General features: G+C 45.1%; 1 protein-coding gene across 1 annotated transcript in view; it reads left to right on the forward strand.

Annotated features, from left to right (window-relative positions):
- The first annotated feature begins 1375 nt into the window (after window positions 1-1375).
- The window catches only part of dnm3b (dynamin 3b), a 30817-nt gene continuing 14881 nt past the window's right edge, over window positions 1376-17311 (forward strand). Inside the window, exons 1-12 of the mRNA XM_070541765.1 lie at window positions 1376-1516; window positions 1822-2152; window positions 4855-4928; window positions 5086-5235; window positions 7214-7417; window positions 11522-11620; window positions 11768-11928; window positions 12198-12340; window positions 12428-12563; window positions 14218-14285; window positions 14765-14903; window positions 14974-15060. Coding sequence (XP_070397866.1) covers window positions 1992-2152; window positions 4855-4928; window positions 5086-5235; window positions 7214-7417; window positions 11522-11620; window positions 11768-11928; window positions 12198-12340; window positions 12428-12563; window positions 14218-14285; window positions 14765-14903; window positions 14974-15060 — 1422 coding nt within the window. The 5' untranslated portion in view covers window positions 1376-1516; window positions 1822-1991. The remainder of the gene's footprint in view (window positions 1517-1821; window positions 2153-4854; window positions 4929-5085; window positions 5236-7213; window positions 7418-11521; window positions 11621-11767; window positions 11929-12197; window positions 12341-12427; window positions 12564-14217; window positions 14286-14764; window positions 14904-14973; window positions 15061-17311) is intronic.

Below are 17311 nucleotides of genomic sequence, written 5' to 3' on the forward strand. Positions count from 1 at the left end.
TGGTATTAAGAGCAACGTGTTCCTGCGGCGTCCGTGAGGGCGCACGGGGTTGGTGAAGGTTCCTCCTATGTCCGTCACAGCGGTGGGCGGGGTTTGAGCGGTGCGCTTTACCGACTTCCGGGGAGGTTTGTTACTGGAAGACGAGATGAACGGCTCTCTAAAGAGACTCGGCTCTCATTGTTCACTTTGAAAACCCGTTCAAAAGATTTGATTCGTTCGTGAACGTCACATATCTTATACTTATGACTGTGTGTTCAGAGTTATATGTCCTACAGAACAGGAGCCTGCTGATAAACGGAATCTGGCTTGTTTGTTTTAATCTTTCCTTGTTTGATATATTTGAAAGCATGAAGGAAATCACACAATTATTAAAGACTCACTCACAACTCAGAGGAAGCCTTTAACCTCCTTTGATTACGATTATAACATTTTTTCTTTTCTTTTTTCTGCCAAACATCCAAACATAGCTTCGTTGTTTTCCAGAGAAGAGCTGAAACACAGAAGTGCATCAGTCCCTTACTGCCATCTAGTGCTGGAGACATTGCGAGTGGACCTTATGCTGATGGCAAGAACATATTCATCTCACTCAGGACATTGTGTGCCTACAAGGAGAAGCTCTGACGTGTATCCAGTCTCTCTTCATTATGTCAGCCAGAGGGTTTAGGAGCCTGTTAGACTTTCATTCAGATCAGAAGAGAGTCTGCAGCCAACGGGAGACACGTTTCCAGCAGCCGGCCCAGCTGTGGGCCTGCAGGCAGCACCTTTTCACATGAGTGGCTCCATCCGACAGCAGAGACAGTCTGGGACTGAGCACCCCCACCACCACCACCACCACACCCCAAATCCCGCCGCCCAGTGCTCATTAATGGCTCTCAGCATACACTCGCTTCTAAGCTGACAGTTTCCTGCTGTATCACGAGCGCCTCAGAGCGCGCGCCTGGTGTTAAATTTACGACAGCTGCTTTCTGCTGCGGAGATCTGGAGGGACGCATCCTCCTCCCGCGTTGCAGCGATACGCAGCCGTGCCGCATGACTCACAGCGGCACAAGCGGCGGGGATGTAAACAGGAGGCGGGCCGAGGTAGGCCTAACCTGTACCCGAACAGCCAATGACAGGCCACCTTTCCACTGCCACGTCTCCCGACCCGCTGTTCTCATTGGTCCTCCGCGAGTCGGTACGGTATTGCAGCCAGGCGCAGCTTCGTTAGGGGGGAGAGAGAGAGAGAGAGAGAGAGAGAGAGAGAGAGAGAGAGAGAGAGAGAGAGAGAGAGGTAAATATGATTAATCTGTCAAAGGACAATTTACGTTCGGGATGAAACTGCGCTGTGACGTCTAGAGAACGACCGCTGTCCCCGTTCGGCTGATGCTCCCCCCCACCCCCACCCCGAGCAGGTGCTGCTAGAACCGACCGGACTCTCCAGAACCCGAACCCTCCTCGGGCTCTCGACGCTTCGCCTCCGCTGCTCGAGCTGCGCGTGATTTCAGCACCGGACAGCGACCGAGCGGGATACGGAGAGGTGAGCTCCAAGCACAGAACCTGGCTCTGATCTCATCCTGTGACATGTTCTGTATTACTAGATTCTGTGGGGAATGGGTTCGTACATGCACGCGCCAGCTAGTGCGTGATGTGTTCGTGAATCCTAATTTTATTCGTGTACGCGGCCTTCTGAAGATGGAGCGTCTATTTCTAAATGTCCTTGAGGTTCTGAGTGTTTGTGTGCGTGGGACTGCGCATTTGCGTGTCCCTGTCTGTCTGTCCGTGACACCCCCCACCCCCACCCCCTCCTGCTGGTCTCTGATTCTCCCTCTCCTCGATCCACAGTCCGGTCTGACCCTCGCCTGGCTCGGGGCGCTGCGCGGCTAGATGACTTCACCATATCAACAAGCACCACGGTAGTCCCGGACTAATATAGCAGCACCACGTCCCCCTCCCTCCCCCCGCCTCCCTCCTCTCTCCATTCGCTGAAGCCGACTCCACCGACCAAAGGCACCATGGGAAATCGTGGCATGGAGGACCTGATCCCGCTGGTCAACAAGCTGCAGGATGCCTTCAGCTCCATTGGCCAGGCCTGCAACCTGGACCTACCGCAGATCGCGGTGGTCGGCGGGCAGAGCGCGGGGAAGAGCTCTGTGCTGGAGAACTTTGTCGGCAGGTAACAACTGACCACCGGAAATAGGTTAATCCTTTTAACCTTCAAGATGACGCAAGAGGCCTGCAGAGCATGTCTGTCTGCAGAGTTCAGATCATCTTCTCCTGCTTCAGGTCAAAGATCAAACACTTTGTGGGTGCCGACCACCACACATCAGGGAGGCTTGATGGGTCAGAGCAGCACCTGTGGGGGTGGGGCTTGGGCCATCAGATCACAGGTTCATCCACCAACCCAGGTTTCACCACTAGACTGCTGCTGTAGGCAAGGCCAGATTAACCATATGTGCAACTGTGCAATTGCCCAGGGGTCCACAAACTCTAAAGGGCCCAGGGCAGCAAGGGCACGAGCAAATTACTGTTTCTGTAATCTCCCACTTTATATTAAACTAGGGTGACCTCTTTTCCCCAGACATGTCCACTTTTCACTCTCTGTCCGGGGTGGGGGGGGTCTTGCATTGATAAAAATGTCCGGTTTTTCATCCAGGAGCAGGGATCGAATTATGGGGGAGCTGTAAATCCTACACATCCAGGGGAGCCGGAAATAAGTTTTCTACCTATATGATATCATTTATGGACTCTTTTGAGCAGAGAGCACAGAGAGCGGCACAGCGATGATCGTTGGTGTGCAGCGCTCCAGGCTGCTGCGTCCAGCGCACGGTCCATTCTCAAAGTGGTGCAACCAAAAACATTATAATTAACACACAATCGTTCATGTCCGCACATGTTCTCTACTTTCTGTCTTATTTGTGCCTGAAGCGCTCTGCCACTGCGGAGCTCATCACCTTTGCTGCGGTGATTTCACCTCACTGACGCAGCATCGAAACGCGCTCTCCGCGTTGTGGTCAGGAGATCCCTTTGGTCTGCTCAGAAGTAACTGATGAGGTGAAAAAGTAAGAATCCAGGCAGCAGATTTTCTGGAGAGTTTAGAGGATATGCAGGAAGATGAGAGACAGACAAGACAGGAAAATAGTTAAATAAAAACAAGAAAACTAAACAAAATGTTTTGGGGGCTAAGGCAAAACAGCCCCCCCCCCCCCCCCCATTACTGGGCTCCCCAGAAGCCTCTGTGTAATTCATGCCCTCTCCAGTAGTGTTAGTTATACGGTGTTTATAAAAGCTCCTCAGACATCACTGACATGTTCTAATATTATCAGATGAAAAACTAAATTATCAGACATGCTGTCTCATCTGCTGCTTTTCTAAACTTGCAAAAAGTAACAAAACCATTTGAAAGCCACTATTTGTGGATTCTCTGAAAGTTTCCATGGAGTGTGTGACAACTTATGTTTTCATTGATCCTATACCGTCTAATCTCACAGCTGAAACAAGCATCCTTAATAATCTGTGCACAGGAAGCTTACCGATGCTGTAGTAAAACAAAAGGTATAATAATTTATTATTAATAAAACCTTGTTGCAGCACTAAAGCAGAAAAATGAGATTTTGCAGTAAATATGCTAAATATTTACATATGAATTGTTTTAGAGCCCTTTTATTGGCAGAATCTGATATTAATTTAGTTCTTACAAAAATTACAAAATTTCTGAGACTTTTCTTGTGTTTTACCTTTAGCTTGATTTAAATATTGTTTTCAGATTTGGTTTTTGTCTAGAATGACCGCAGTTAACCATAACTGCTTCATTTCACCCTCAGTTCAAGACAAATCAGCCAGCAGCAACTTCCACTCGACGTGGCTCTCAAATTTAATTTCTACCAGATTTGGGTCAAATGTCTGATCTTAAGACATATTTAAATTATATTGTGAACCAATGAGTGGAGTGCTCATTTAATCTGGCAGGACCTGCTGGTTAATGAGAAAATAAGATTCTTCAGATTAGGGTTCTTGTGGATTTATGAGCAATCAGAACAGAATAGAAACAAAACCCACTTTCATCTAATAACAAACGTTTGATCACGACTAAATATTTGAATCCATCAAACAGACACAGGCATTGATTCATTCCTGTCCCAGTTCTCAGTGAGAGTCGTGATGCTGAATAACGATCTGGAGAATTTTCTCAGGCTCCTCCCACTCAAAGACCCAATGATGACATCAGAACAGACCTTGACAAACGTTCACATCACTTTCATTAAACCTTGTTTTAGAATAACAACATATTCATATTCAATTCAATTATATATATATATATATATATATATAAAATGGAAAATAACAGTTTTGAATTGAATTGAATTGAAATGAACTGAATTGAATCGAATCGAATCGAATCGAATCAAATCAAGTCGGATTGAATCAAATCAAATTGAATTGAATCGAATCGAATGGAATCGAAATGAATTCAATTGAAATGGATTGGATTGAATTGAGTTGAACTGAATTAAATTGAATTGAATATGTTGTTATTCTAAAACAAGGTTTAATGAAAGTGATGTGAACGTTTGCCCAGGTCTGTTCTGATGTCATCATTGGGCCTTTGAGTGGGAGGAGCCTGAGAAAATTCTCCAGATCGTTATTCAGCATCACGACTCTCACTGAGAGCTGGAACAGGAATGAATCAATGCCAGTGTCTGTTTGATGGATTCAAATGTTTAGTCGTGATAAAACGTTTGTTATTAGATAAAAGTTCAATTCAGTTCAATTCAGTTCAATTCAAGTTTATAAATATCATTTAAAATGAACTAAAATATCTTATTCACCCCTCACATTTCCTCTTTTGTGGTCTTATTTAATGATTTCTGGTCTCAGGGACTTTCTGCCTCGTGGATCTGGGATTGTCACCCGCAGGCCTCTGGTTCTGCAGCTCATCAGTGCAAATGCTGGTGGGTACACACACATTTTCACACATACACACACTCATTTATGCACTCACACAAACGCACACTCTTCCTCTTTTCTGCTCATTCCCTCCTCCGCTGGCCTTACTTTCCACTCAGCACGGCCGTTACTAATCTCCCATCTCTCCTCTCATCTCATCAGAATGGGCAGAATTCCTCCACTGCAAGGGCAAGAAGTTCACAGACTTTGACGAGGTGCGTCAGGAAATCGAGGGGGAGACCGACCGGGTCACAGGGGCCAACAAAGGGATCTCCCCCGTCCCCATCAACCTGCGGGTTTACTCCCCTCACGGTACAGCCGGAGCCGCTGCTTTCCTCCTCTAACTGTTGAGTTACAAAAGCGAGTGGCGAGTCGTGGCGAGTCGCGAGTCAGCGTAACCCTCTCAGGCTCAAAAAAAGTTTTGATAAAAGGACGAACAACTAAGTCCTTCAGGGGTACATCTGAGTTAAAAAATGCTCATGAAATACGTACGTGGAGTAACCATAGGTAGGTTGTAATGTTCTGCAACGCCTGCCTCCAGAGGGTTAAAGAGCTGCCAGGGTCAGGAAGCAAAGATGGCTGCTTTATTGTAGAGAAGAGTTTGAATTAACTGCTAATGATTCAATTTGCTTATTTATTTTGTGAAAGAAAAGTCCTCTTCAGTCTGGGTCCAGAAATCAGCTGACCCTGAAGGGCAAGGTGGTGAATTTCTGGGGGTGGGGGTGGGGGTGCATAAAGAGCAGGGGGGTGTGGTGCTCCACAGCAGATGGATTTGATCGTTTATTATGTTTTAAAATGATGAGAGACGAGGAGGAGTGGAGGATCCTTTAGGCGGATGCAGAGAGCCTCAAACAGGCAGCAGGAAGTCTGTGTTGGAGGCTTCAGTTTCCTCTCACAGAGCTCAGATTTCCACAGATGCAGGTTTGGAGACGTGATCCGGTCGGATGGCAGAGAAAACGACAACAGTTTATAACAGTGTGGCATGCTCTAACGCTGTCGAAAGCAAAGACCCTGATTGTAAAATAATCTAGTGAGAACAAATCCTAGAGAGAGAGAGAGAGGAGGTCTCATCCTGCTTCAGCGTCCAGCAGTCTGAGTTTGCTGCATGTTTAGTCTCACCACCACAAGTAGATATCAACCCTGTAACGGGACTTTATCTGGACCTATTTCAAAATGTTTATTTATTTATATTTAAACTGTTATTTGGTTGTAATTTCTTCTGTAAATGTGGTGAATTTCACACTTTGTTTTGATTGTTATGAGGAGCTAAATGTGACAAAATGTAGCTGCTAAAACTCTGACTGCATTTTTCATGCATTTCTTTCCAAACGGAGCCTGATCAGAGGATTGCTGTCGTTTACTCAGCTTCAGCACCTGCTGCCAGCAGTTTTAAGCTGAAGATTTAGGGAACAGAGAATATCTGACAGACACATAAACTGGGTGACCATTTCAGGCAGGCGTGAACAATGTTGTGAGACGTGTTCAGAAAATTTGTTCCCTTTTGTTCTGAGAAAAGTGAGAAAGATGTTAAATATTCCATCTTTTGCTTTTGTTTCAGTTCTGCTGCTAACTCTGGTAACATATGGGATTATATGCTGGTCTTTAGTCCACCGGATTTTATCACGCAGGAAATACAGAAGTCAGGTATTTAAAACAGCATGAGTAAAATAATGGCATCCTCTTTGCTGAGAGACACAAACAGACCTTTTATGGTTCTAGATTCTTGTGTCAGAAAGAATTGGATCCAGTTAAAAAAAACAAGGGAGTCCTGGGAATGATGATCCAAACGCCACAGGCCTCACAGTCTCAGGGAAAAAGCTGAATATCAGCAATGGTGTCCAGGCTCCGGTGCCCCTCAGCCCTCTGCCTAAAGGAAGGAGGGTGAATAGATAACGAGTTTGATGGGATGGGTCCATCCTTATTTTCTTTAGTCTGGTTCTGGTTCTGCTGGTGGGAACGCTCTCCAGGGAAGAGAGGCTGCTGCTGGTCATTTCGGAGCAGATTTATCCACTTTTTGGAGTTCCTTCTTCTCCCCAAGACCAGTTCCCCGACCAGCTCTCTGACCAGTTCCCCGACCAGCTCTCTGACCAGTTCCCAGATCAGTTATCTGACCAGATCCCTGATCAGCTCTCAGATCCAGAACTAGAGGTTATTTATGTTGCAGCTTTAGACGGCTGTGTGGGAACCGTTGGGAGCTAACCCAGATAAACAGAATCTTAGAAGGTGGTTTCTAGGTCAGAGTGACACGAGACTCGTCCAGCTGATTTCCTGCATCCCTCTGATTGTGTAGTGCTGAACCTGACCCTCATCGACCTGCCTGGGATAACCAAGGTGCCGGTTGGAGACCAACCTGCGGACATCGAGCAGCAAATCAGAGACATGATCATGCAGTTCATCAGCAGAGAGAGCTGTTTGATCCTGGCTGTCACTCCGGCGAACACCGACTTGGCCAACTCGGACGCCCTGAAGCTGGCCAAGGACGTCGACCCGCAGGGTAAGACCGAGGTGCTGGGGCTGGAGCTGCTGGTGGCGGCTGCAGAGAAGGTTAGCTTGATTTGAGCTGGCTGCAGCTCTGACTGGCTGACTGAATGACTCATTTCTAGGCCAAGGTCGCACCACGAGAAGCGACTGACTTGTTTTTGAGGGTTTGAGCTGAAAGTCCCTTCGTGTACCCAAAGAAGTGAGCAAGGAAGAGGTTTTTTGTTCAAAACTTCACTTTAGATGTAGGAAAGTTGGAAATCAAAGCTCGGCGTGGAGCCAGAGACCCAGATTCCGATGACACACTTTATGGATTGTCTGGTGTAAACCAAAACAAGTGACTGTTAATAAATCTAGATGTAATGATTTAAATGACGTGTTATTTAATGAGCCGTAAGGCGTAGGACTCCATAGGAAATATGAAATCCACCTTACGGATCTGTGAGGTTATTTAAAGCAGAAGATTGGATCTTTTTATTGCAGGGATTAGATAACAGCTTCGTATTCACTCAGAGACAACAGAAGAGAGAGAGTCAAGTTTAAAAGTTAAGAATTGTGTTACTAACAAATTAAACTAGACTGACTTCAAACACTAAATGTATGGTGCAACTAATGCGGATGAGACGGTGAATGGATGACGTGTGATGTTAATCAGAACCAGCAAATCCGAAGAAGCGATTAGTTCTGACGGGAACTGAAGGTGATGTCGTCGCATTAAGCTTAGGTTAGGAGGTTCATAAACACATGAGGCACCATTTGCCGGTCTACCTACCCTTCAGGAAGTCCCCTTTAGATCAGGAATGTCGAGGTCTATCTTGACCTTCTCTGGAACTGAGCCGGTAGGAAAAGCAGCGGTTCCGACCAGTCCAGTCTGTGAGTTACTTCCGGGTCACGACAGTTTGTTGGCGTCTGGTGAGACCCAAGCCTGGGTCTTGATGGTTCAGCTTTTATTCTGTTGCCGCTGTTGGAACAGCAACATATTTTTCAGCTTGTCGTTGTTCGTTCGGTTGAAGAGTTTAGATCAGGATCGGCCACTCCGTCACTTTCTCTGGAAGGCTTTGAACTGGCGTTAGAGCTGACGTGGGCATAGTTTTATACTTCGGATGTTTTGGTTTATGGTCGAATGAAAAGTTGACAGACTTACCAAACACCACCAAAACCACGCCTCCGTCAGATCTGGCAGATTCTGATTGGATCAGTGAAAGTAATGTGTCATGTCTTTTAACGCTACGTGAAATCAGTCCTGTTGGAACATTTAAAGTCATATTACTTATTATATTCTATAGGATTATAATAAAGTAATTAATATTTAGATTTCACAGATCGGTCACATTTTATTTATTGACTAACACTTTGTTGGATTAGCTTTATTAAAATAGAGTTCTTTGATTAATTAAAAGAAAAGAGTTCATTCTTCATTCTTCTGTTGAGCTGAAAATAAGCAGGTTAGAAGGAATGCGTGAGACCTTGAGACCATATCTCATGCAGACTAGTTCTGTGTCAGAGGAGGGAAAAAAACAGTCATTTCGTTCCGTTACATAGACAAAAAACAGAGATTTGTGTTTGGTTTAAATATTCTTCTTTGTAACGAACCTTCCAGGGTTTGTAAGAGTGGAGCTGACGGAAAACAGTTGATTATGACTCCTGTTTGGCTTTGGTTTATCAGATCAGATGATTTAAGAAGAAGAAGAAGAAGAAGAAAATATCATTTCTATAGCGCCTCTCAAGATAAAAATCACGAGGCGCTTAACCTGGAGGAAACAAAACATCTGGGTAGTGGGTGCAGATTGGATCATGGGGTCAACGTTTTGGACAGGATGTAGAGGACCCTGGACTGGCTGCAGATAGGGGAACAGCTGTGGGTGGTGTAGTGTGGTGGTGTCGCCACTGATGACCTCACTACAGAACCAGAAACAAGACAAGAACCAGAGACTAGTTCATATCTCCAAAGTTTCTGACTAGACTCCTGGACAGTCTCATCCCCCACAGAGCAGCCCAACTTCTCCTCCATTTAAAGGTGTGGAACACTGAAAAATCATGTTTAAATGGTCATTTCTGATTATAGTCGACCACTCACAGTTTTTCATGCAGGCTGAACATGAAAATAGTCTCCTACACCAATCTCCTGCATTAGCTTCTGATATAGACGGTGAACGTCTAGTATTAGAAAATCCTGACAGATCTATGTCACACTGTTACACAACATTCATGGACTCACCCATCTTAACTCGAACGGCTGTTGTTGGTTTGGTGTCCAGGAGACAGCAGAGAAGGTTTCAGCTAGTAGAAGCTAACCATTAAGCCTGGGGCACACCGGAGGCAGACGTGTTGCGTCGCGCTCGAGATTTTGATAAGTCAAGTGGTCACACATGACGCGCCGCTGAGCACTTCTTGGAAAGTCGCGCGATAGTCGCAAGATCACGTGGGACACGAGAACAGGAAGTGACTCTATTGTTTATACGTGGTCAGACTTGCCGTTGTGTTTGTGAGACTAATTTATTAACAGTGGGTAAGTACGCTATTTATTAAAATATTAAGATCAGTAGTACTTTAAAGTTATCAAAACTGCGACTGGGTTTGTGCCGGCGGTTGAGTTTGTGCCGTAAAGCCGTTCCGCATCGTAAAGTCTGTTCTAAACTACTCCACAACATTGTAAACAGCCACGCCGTGGCGCTTCAGTCAGAACTGGTGTCTGTCTTCATCGCCTCAGCGCGGTGCTTCTGGGTCACGGCGCGGCGCTCCCCATGTGCCCACTCTCAACAACTATAATTGCTTCTATTTAAAATGACAGCAAGACGTGGCGTGGTGCGTCTGCCTCCGGTGTGCCCCAGGCTTTACCCCAAAATTCCACTATCTCCACTCCGCCACGAACTCCGCAGCAAAAACGGTCCCGTTGTAGTCAATCAGAGCTGTTCCACTACTGCGGCCGTGCGACGCGGTGCGCCGCCCGCCGTTCCGCCATCCGGCAAAAATAGGATTGATTCTATTTTTGCTGGACGCCGGAGCACCTCCGCAGTAAATGGACAGAAATCACAACCGCCCAACAGGAAAAGGAGCAAGCACAACTTCTGTTTTTTCACAATAAATCGATAAACAAAAGGCGTTTTTTGTTTCATATGCACAGGTTTAACAACTTTTAACAACTATCAATGGCGGCTGAACTTTAAATGCACAAAAGTAAGCCATAAATACAGTTTCCACTATCAAAGTAGTCACACTTTGTTGATCCAAACACTGCTGATCTCTCAACACAAATGATGGGCAGATTAAACTGTTCATTTCGATGCTTCTCCCACACAACGGGTGTTTGGATCTAACTTCCGCGTTTATTGCTCGGACTGTATCGCAAGATCTCGAAAATCCCGCGCATGCTTGTTTGCCCACCTCAGGTCTCCGCACCGGGGCGGAGCCGTTGTAGAGCGGGTACCAGTATAATTTGAGTTCCGAAGCGAGCGGCAGCAGAAAGCGGGGGCGGAGCGGAGACAGTGGAATTTTGGGGTTAGCATTAGCAATGCCACCACACAGCAGAACTCCTCCAGGCTTGGTTTATTTGTGGAGGTAAAACATCACACTTGCAGAGCAAACAGAGTCAGTGGTAGTGTTGTGTTGCTGTTAGCCAATGAGAGGCTAGATGTCCAAATATCAGGAAATAAGACCATGTTGTCGTTGTTTTTAAAACACAGAAACAGTTTTGTTTACCTGTTTCGCCTGCAGGCGAAACGTAGCGACAAAACAGGTAAACAAAACTGTTTCTGTGTTTTAAAAACAACGACAACATGGAATTAGAACGACACAGCAAGAACACACCTAAGATGATCAGGAAATAAGAGTTCAAATCCTGCCATCTGAAGCTCAGCTCTGATGTGGCTCAATTCTAGTTCCTCAAACAGGCGCACTGACGTTTTTTTTACCCGGAGATCGACTAACAAGGCATTCATTCCTGTCGAGACCGCTGCAGACGTGTTGATTAAATGAGCGTTCCACACCTTTAAACGTCTAGATGGAGATTGCGACCGTTTCTGGGGTCAACGAGTAGAGCGCATCATTTATTGAACATTTATTTGTTACTTGAAGGGGAAGTCTTCTAACCTGTGGTTTTGCTTCATTCTCCTCGATGAAGGTCTCAGGACCATTGGTGTGATCACCAAGTTGGATCTGATGGATGAAGGTACCGATGCCCGAGACGTTCTGGAGAACAAGCTGCTGCCACTTCGAAGAGGTTTGGAGTTTTATTTACTAGAAGCACCGGAGGCTTTTCCTTGTTTCTGCAGCGTGTGTGTTTGTGATGATGTTTCTCAGGCCTCTGCCGCCGCACGTGCTGCTTCGCTCAGACGGACGCTGGTTGTTTATTTATTTATTTTCCCAGGGTACATCGGCGTGGTCAACCGCAGTCAGAAGGACATCGATGGAAAGAAGGACATCAAGGCCGCTTTAGACGCTGAGAGGAAGTTCTTCTTGACCCACCCAGCCTACAGACACATGGCTGAAAAAATGGGCACCCCTCGCCTGCAGCAAGTGCTCAACCAGGTGATGATGGATTTATTCTCAGGGCCTCCCCGCTGAGCACTTTACATAATTAATGAGGGCGGCCTACTAACCCCCGCTCCATCAGAGTGGATGTTAAAAGGAAAAGGCTGTCTGTAGGTGGAAAAGCACTTTTCCACTTTTGCTCTTAATTATTCATACGTTCATAGATATTTTCTCTGAGCGTTGCGTCGGTTTTATTTCATTTTATTTCAAAATGTATTTATTATATGTTGAGCTTGTCCCATTTTGCTGGTTTTGGGTCTCCATAGCAACTGACCAACCATATCCGGGACACCCTGCCAGCTTTCCGCAGCAAGCTGCAGGCCCAGCTGTTGGCTCTGGACAAAGAGGCAGAGGAATACCGGGGATACCGACCCGATGACCCGTCCCGCAAGACCAAGCAGCTGCTGCAGTCAGTATGCACAGCCAGTCCCCCCCCCCCCCCCCTTCCCCCCCACTGACGCCTGTTCATTGCTGGTTAATGCATTTTGTGTTTCAGAATGGTGCAGCAGTTCTCTGTAGACTTTGAGAAGAGGATTGAGGGTTCAGGGGACCAGGTGGACACGGTGGAGTTGTCAGGAGGAGCAAAAATCAATCGCATCTTTCACGAGCGCTTCCCCTTCGAGCTGGTCAAGGTGAATCAGAGATAATCCAGAACAATGCCAGCATTAACAAGTCGAGAATCACTTTTGTTAAATAAAGTAGTTTTTATATTAAGCAATTAAAAAAAAGTGTAAAAAATTATATCTCTGCCTTATTTAACTGGCGGGTCAAAATCTTGGTGGAGCCGCTTCATCTGCATGGGGGTGCAGCTGGTAGCGCTGGTGCTTCGCAGCAAGAAGGTTGCAGGTTCAAATCCCAGCTCCACATGCAGGTGTGGAGTTAGTGTGTTCATCTGCGCATGTGTGGGATTTCTCCAGGTACACAGGCCACAAACATGGATGTTGGGTTAATTAGCTGCAATAGATCAACAACTGTGGCTGCCAAAATAAAAATACACATTTAAATAAACATTTTATTTTTTGCGTTCTTGGAATTTGACAGAAAAATAAAACCCTGAAAAAAATGCGGGTCTATTTCCAAATAACGTTAAACATATTTAGTAGATATGATTTTAGGGATGAGCGAGTACACCACTGTATCTGTATCTGCACTTGGAGTGGGCGTGGCCTAATCCGGAAGTGGGTGTGGTTTAAATCAATATGTTATTTTAAGTCTGATCAGAAGTTGCTATGTGTATTGTTTATTTGAAAACTATTTACAGAGCAGCCTCAGAGTTGAGATTAAATGTTTTTGATCACAATAGTAAAGGAACTATTACAGAACAAGTTTTTCAATAAAATCAGAACATTAATATTTAAGTGCATGAATTAAGAGAGAGAGAGAAGAAAAGATCTTTTCTATAGCGCCTCTCAAGATAAAAATCACGGGGCGCTTCACAAAAACAAAACATGTAAAACAGAAAAAATTATTTAGAAAATGATTAAAATATACCTAAAATGAGCAAAAAATAGACAATTGTGATTAAAAAATGTAAAGAAAGAGAGAGAGTGAATAGGAAAGAGGGAGTGGAACCTGAGGAAGAGGAGAGAGAGAGAGAGAGGAAAAAAAACCCGACCGGAGCGGAGGCAGTGACTGACGCAGCACGAGCCGTTTTCAGCTCTGTCTTGTCAAATGCACCACGTACGTTACGAAAAAAAGTAACTTTAAATAACTTTAAAGTAACTTTAAAAAGAAGCAAACTGAAGAAAACATAGGGAGTACTGAAGAAACGTGAACACTGAAGCAAGCACAGAGAGATCCGTTACTGTGTGTGTGTGTGTGTGTGTGTGTGTGTGTGTGTGTGTGTGTGTGTGTGTGTGTGTGTGTGTGTGTGCGTGCCTGTGTGGATGGACCGGACGCGGACTGAGCTGGGAGCTCCCGGCTGCAGAGTTTTGTGTGTAGGGAGGGGCGGGCGCTCTATGTGACTGGCCAATCACAGAGCGTGAAGACAGTCAGTTACCCAATGAGGATTTTCCTTCAGCACGATTACAGATATTTACGAGTTTTACTCGTTTCATGCTCGTACTCGTCAAAAATGCTTTATCCGTACCGGATACTCGTCTGAAACGAGTATCCGGCTCATCCCAAATGATTATGATCGTAATCTTTAAAATTAAATAAGTCTTGTGACAAACATTAATCTGGCTTAATGAACAACACCTGTTTGCTGTTTTCTGATGGTTTTTGGAAAAAACAAAACAAATAAAGACCTTTTTGTCTGTTTTTTGCTCCGATCCTGGTTTACAGATGGAGTGTGATGAGAAGGAGATGCGTCGTGAGATCAGTTATGCCATCAAGAACATCCACGGCATCAGGTCGGTGCGACGCCCTAAAACATCCCCGTTCACAGATCATTGTTTTTCTTTCCTGTGTTGGAGGTAAACACGAAGCTTTTAGGTTGGAAATAAATAAATTAATATGTTTAAGCCTTTCCTAAAGATTAAATATTAAAATATATTTAAATAAAAAGTTGTTAATTAGACCATTTTATTTTGATTAGCTGAAGAATTAATCTTCAAAGGCAGAGCTTGAATTTTTATTTCTTTTATTTCTGGTAACTGACCAGACGCCATCAGAGGGAATCAGAATAGAGCTGAATGGTTTATTCTTTTAAATGTTCTTTATTTTCATAGATGCTCATATGGTGTTTAGTCCAGATAAATAACGGAGCGAGGAATGTGGTCACAGGTGGAGCTGACGTCTTCATAACCATAATTCTCAGCCCCAGGCTGGATGATGTGTTGGCGGGACCTCTCTCTCCTCATTTATGTCTAGATCTTCTGTTTTGATCCAGAACTGGACTCTTCACCCCAGACATGGCCTTTGAGGCCATTGTGAAGAAGCAGGTAGTGAAGCTGAAGGAGCCTTGCATCAAGTGTGTGGACATGGTGATCCAGGAGCTGATCAACACCGTACGCCAGTGCTCCAACAAGGTAGCGCCGACTCCTTTGGGCTCCGAGGGGCACGACAGAACGTACTGGAACCGTTCTTTTGTGTTTTCAGTTGGAATGCTTCCCGAGACTTCGCGAGGAAACCGAACGAATTGTGACCTCTCACATTCGAGACAGAGAGAGCCGGGCCAAGGATCAGGTAAGCCGGAGCTAAGAGCCTTAGGTGCATGTTGGTGTTTCAGTGTAGCAGACTGACCCTTTACTTAACGTTGGTTTAGCATCACACTTTCAACTTTGGCAGCGAAACGCTGACCTGGTTAAAGGTCGGGTCAGCGTAATCTAGTCACCACGGTAATTAGCCGAACGAGTCATCGATGAGAAACAAAACATTTGTAGTCAACCTCCACAAGCTTCATCTGAAGCTTCAGAACAGGGTCTCTGTTCAGGTTCCGGAGATCCTGCTCTCGGCGTGGACTTGTTTGGGTCAGACTGATGAGATAATTATGGTTTGTCTGGATAGACCTGCCTCTGATGAGACAAGAGTTCACATCCTGGCCGAAGCCCTTTCTGAATTTGATGTAGCACCTTCTAGGTTTCTACAACCCCCCAAGGCACTTTACAACACAACCAGTCATTTACCCACGCATACACACATTCACACACTGGTGGTGATGAGCTACATCCCAGCCACAGCTGCCCTGGGGCGAACTGATGGAGGCGAGGCTGCTGAGCACTCCAACCACCACCAGGGGTTTTCACGAGGGGTGTTATTTAGATGTCAGCTGACCCTCAAACATGAAACCACCAGAAAATTGTCTTTAAGTTTGAACAATTTGTAGACTAATATCAATAAAACAATTAAAGTAATAATAACAAACTACAACTCCAGTACTTAGATCCTCCACAAGGAGCCAGATCACTACACAATTCCTGAGAGTTGGAGGAACGTACAAAACCTGTTAGGGAGGCAGAGGTCTATGAACCTTGGTGCATGTGGAGCAGATATGATGCATTTGGCAGTAAAGGGTTACGTGAACAACATAAATATACAATTATTAACTTTTATTTTTACCAACAGTGTTTTAGTTTCACCCTCTGACACTTTTCTTCTAACTGCAAATCCCTCGTTCATGAAAACATTATTTAAAGGGGCATTATGGAAGTTTGACAGCCAAAACATGTATAGAAATAATAAATGTCTTCTTCAGACATTCTCCTGCAATGCCCTGGTCCTGTAGAATGAGCCCTGGCATTTTTACTGTGATTGCCTGTTTTTCTGTAAAATCACAGAAAAAGAGAGATGCTCGGGTCGAGCAGGCTGCTTCATGCGCGTTCACGCTCAGGCATCGCCCGTAGCATTTGCTATCCGTAGCTTTAGCAGCAGAGAGAGAGGCAGTGCCACTTTGTCGCTGTTCCTAACGCCTAGTGACAAAGCTAGCTACATTTCTGAGGACCCTTAGCTACTTTCTGTTGAACTTTCTTCTAGATATTTCCTGCTAATTAGCAACAAAATAGCCATTTTCGCTCCGAACCGTTCTTTGAACGTTGTTTCAGCTGTCATCAAGGATATAAATGTTACAGATACAAAAGACGTCACTGGTGCTTTAGCTCACCTAGTAAGATGTTAGAGTTTTGTGCAGAAGTCCTGGGTTTGATTCTGGATGTGAACATAGTTTATTTAGAGTTTCTTTTTTACATTAATGGTATATTTTTTACAGTAAGATGCCCAAATTTTTATTTGAGACTCGCCGAACGGCGTTGAATTCACAGATAAAAAAGATGTGGGTTCAACTTTCATTTTGGAACAATTTTTCAAGCAAGGGAAGGGAATGATCTGAGCATGCAGGAGGACTGACCCATCATAAACCTTTGTCGGCTGTGCTGAAGAGAAAGGTACAGAACCACATTATTTAATTAGTTAGCTGCGCGTTCTCCTGGCCACACACACACACACACACACACACACACACACACACACACACACACACACACACACACACACACACACACACACACACACACACACACACACACACACAGGACTGTCTCAGCTGTTATTTTCGTTAAGGAGTGTGCACGTACAGCATGCGCGCCTCGTGCACGAGCCTACTATTGAAGCCGCCATTACACTTTTGGCCTGAGGGGGCAATCACGAGCACAAAAATTCAAAAGTCTGCAAAGTCCCTTTAATAAACCTTTACAGCAAACAGGCAGATCGGCATCACAAGTTATTTTGGCACAACTGTGTTTGGATCTAACGGCTGTTGATGATAGTTACTGGATAGCAGATCGTCCCGTAATCAGAGGGTTGCTGGTCCTTCTGCTGTTGACTCCTTGGGCAAGACACTTCCCCTCTGCCGAGTGCAGACCCATATATTCTTGTAAATGGCTATAAAATGAGGGTTAGGGCTAGTTCTCTGACCAGAGTCTGTTCAGGAAGTTACCTTCAC

The sequence above is a fragment of the Nothobranchius furzeri genome, chromosome 11, assembly GCF_043380555.1.
Source record: "Nothobranchius furzeri strain GRZ-AD chromosome 11, NfurGRZ-RIMD1, whole genome shotgun sequence".
Lineage (NCBI taxonomy): Eukaryota > Metazoa > Chordata > Actinopteri > Cyprinodontiformes > Nothobranchiidae > Nothobranchius > Nothobranchius furzeri.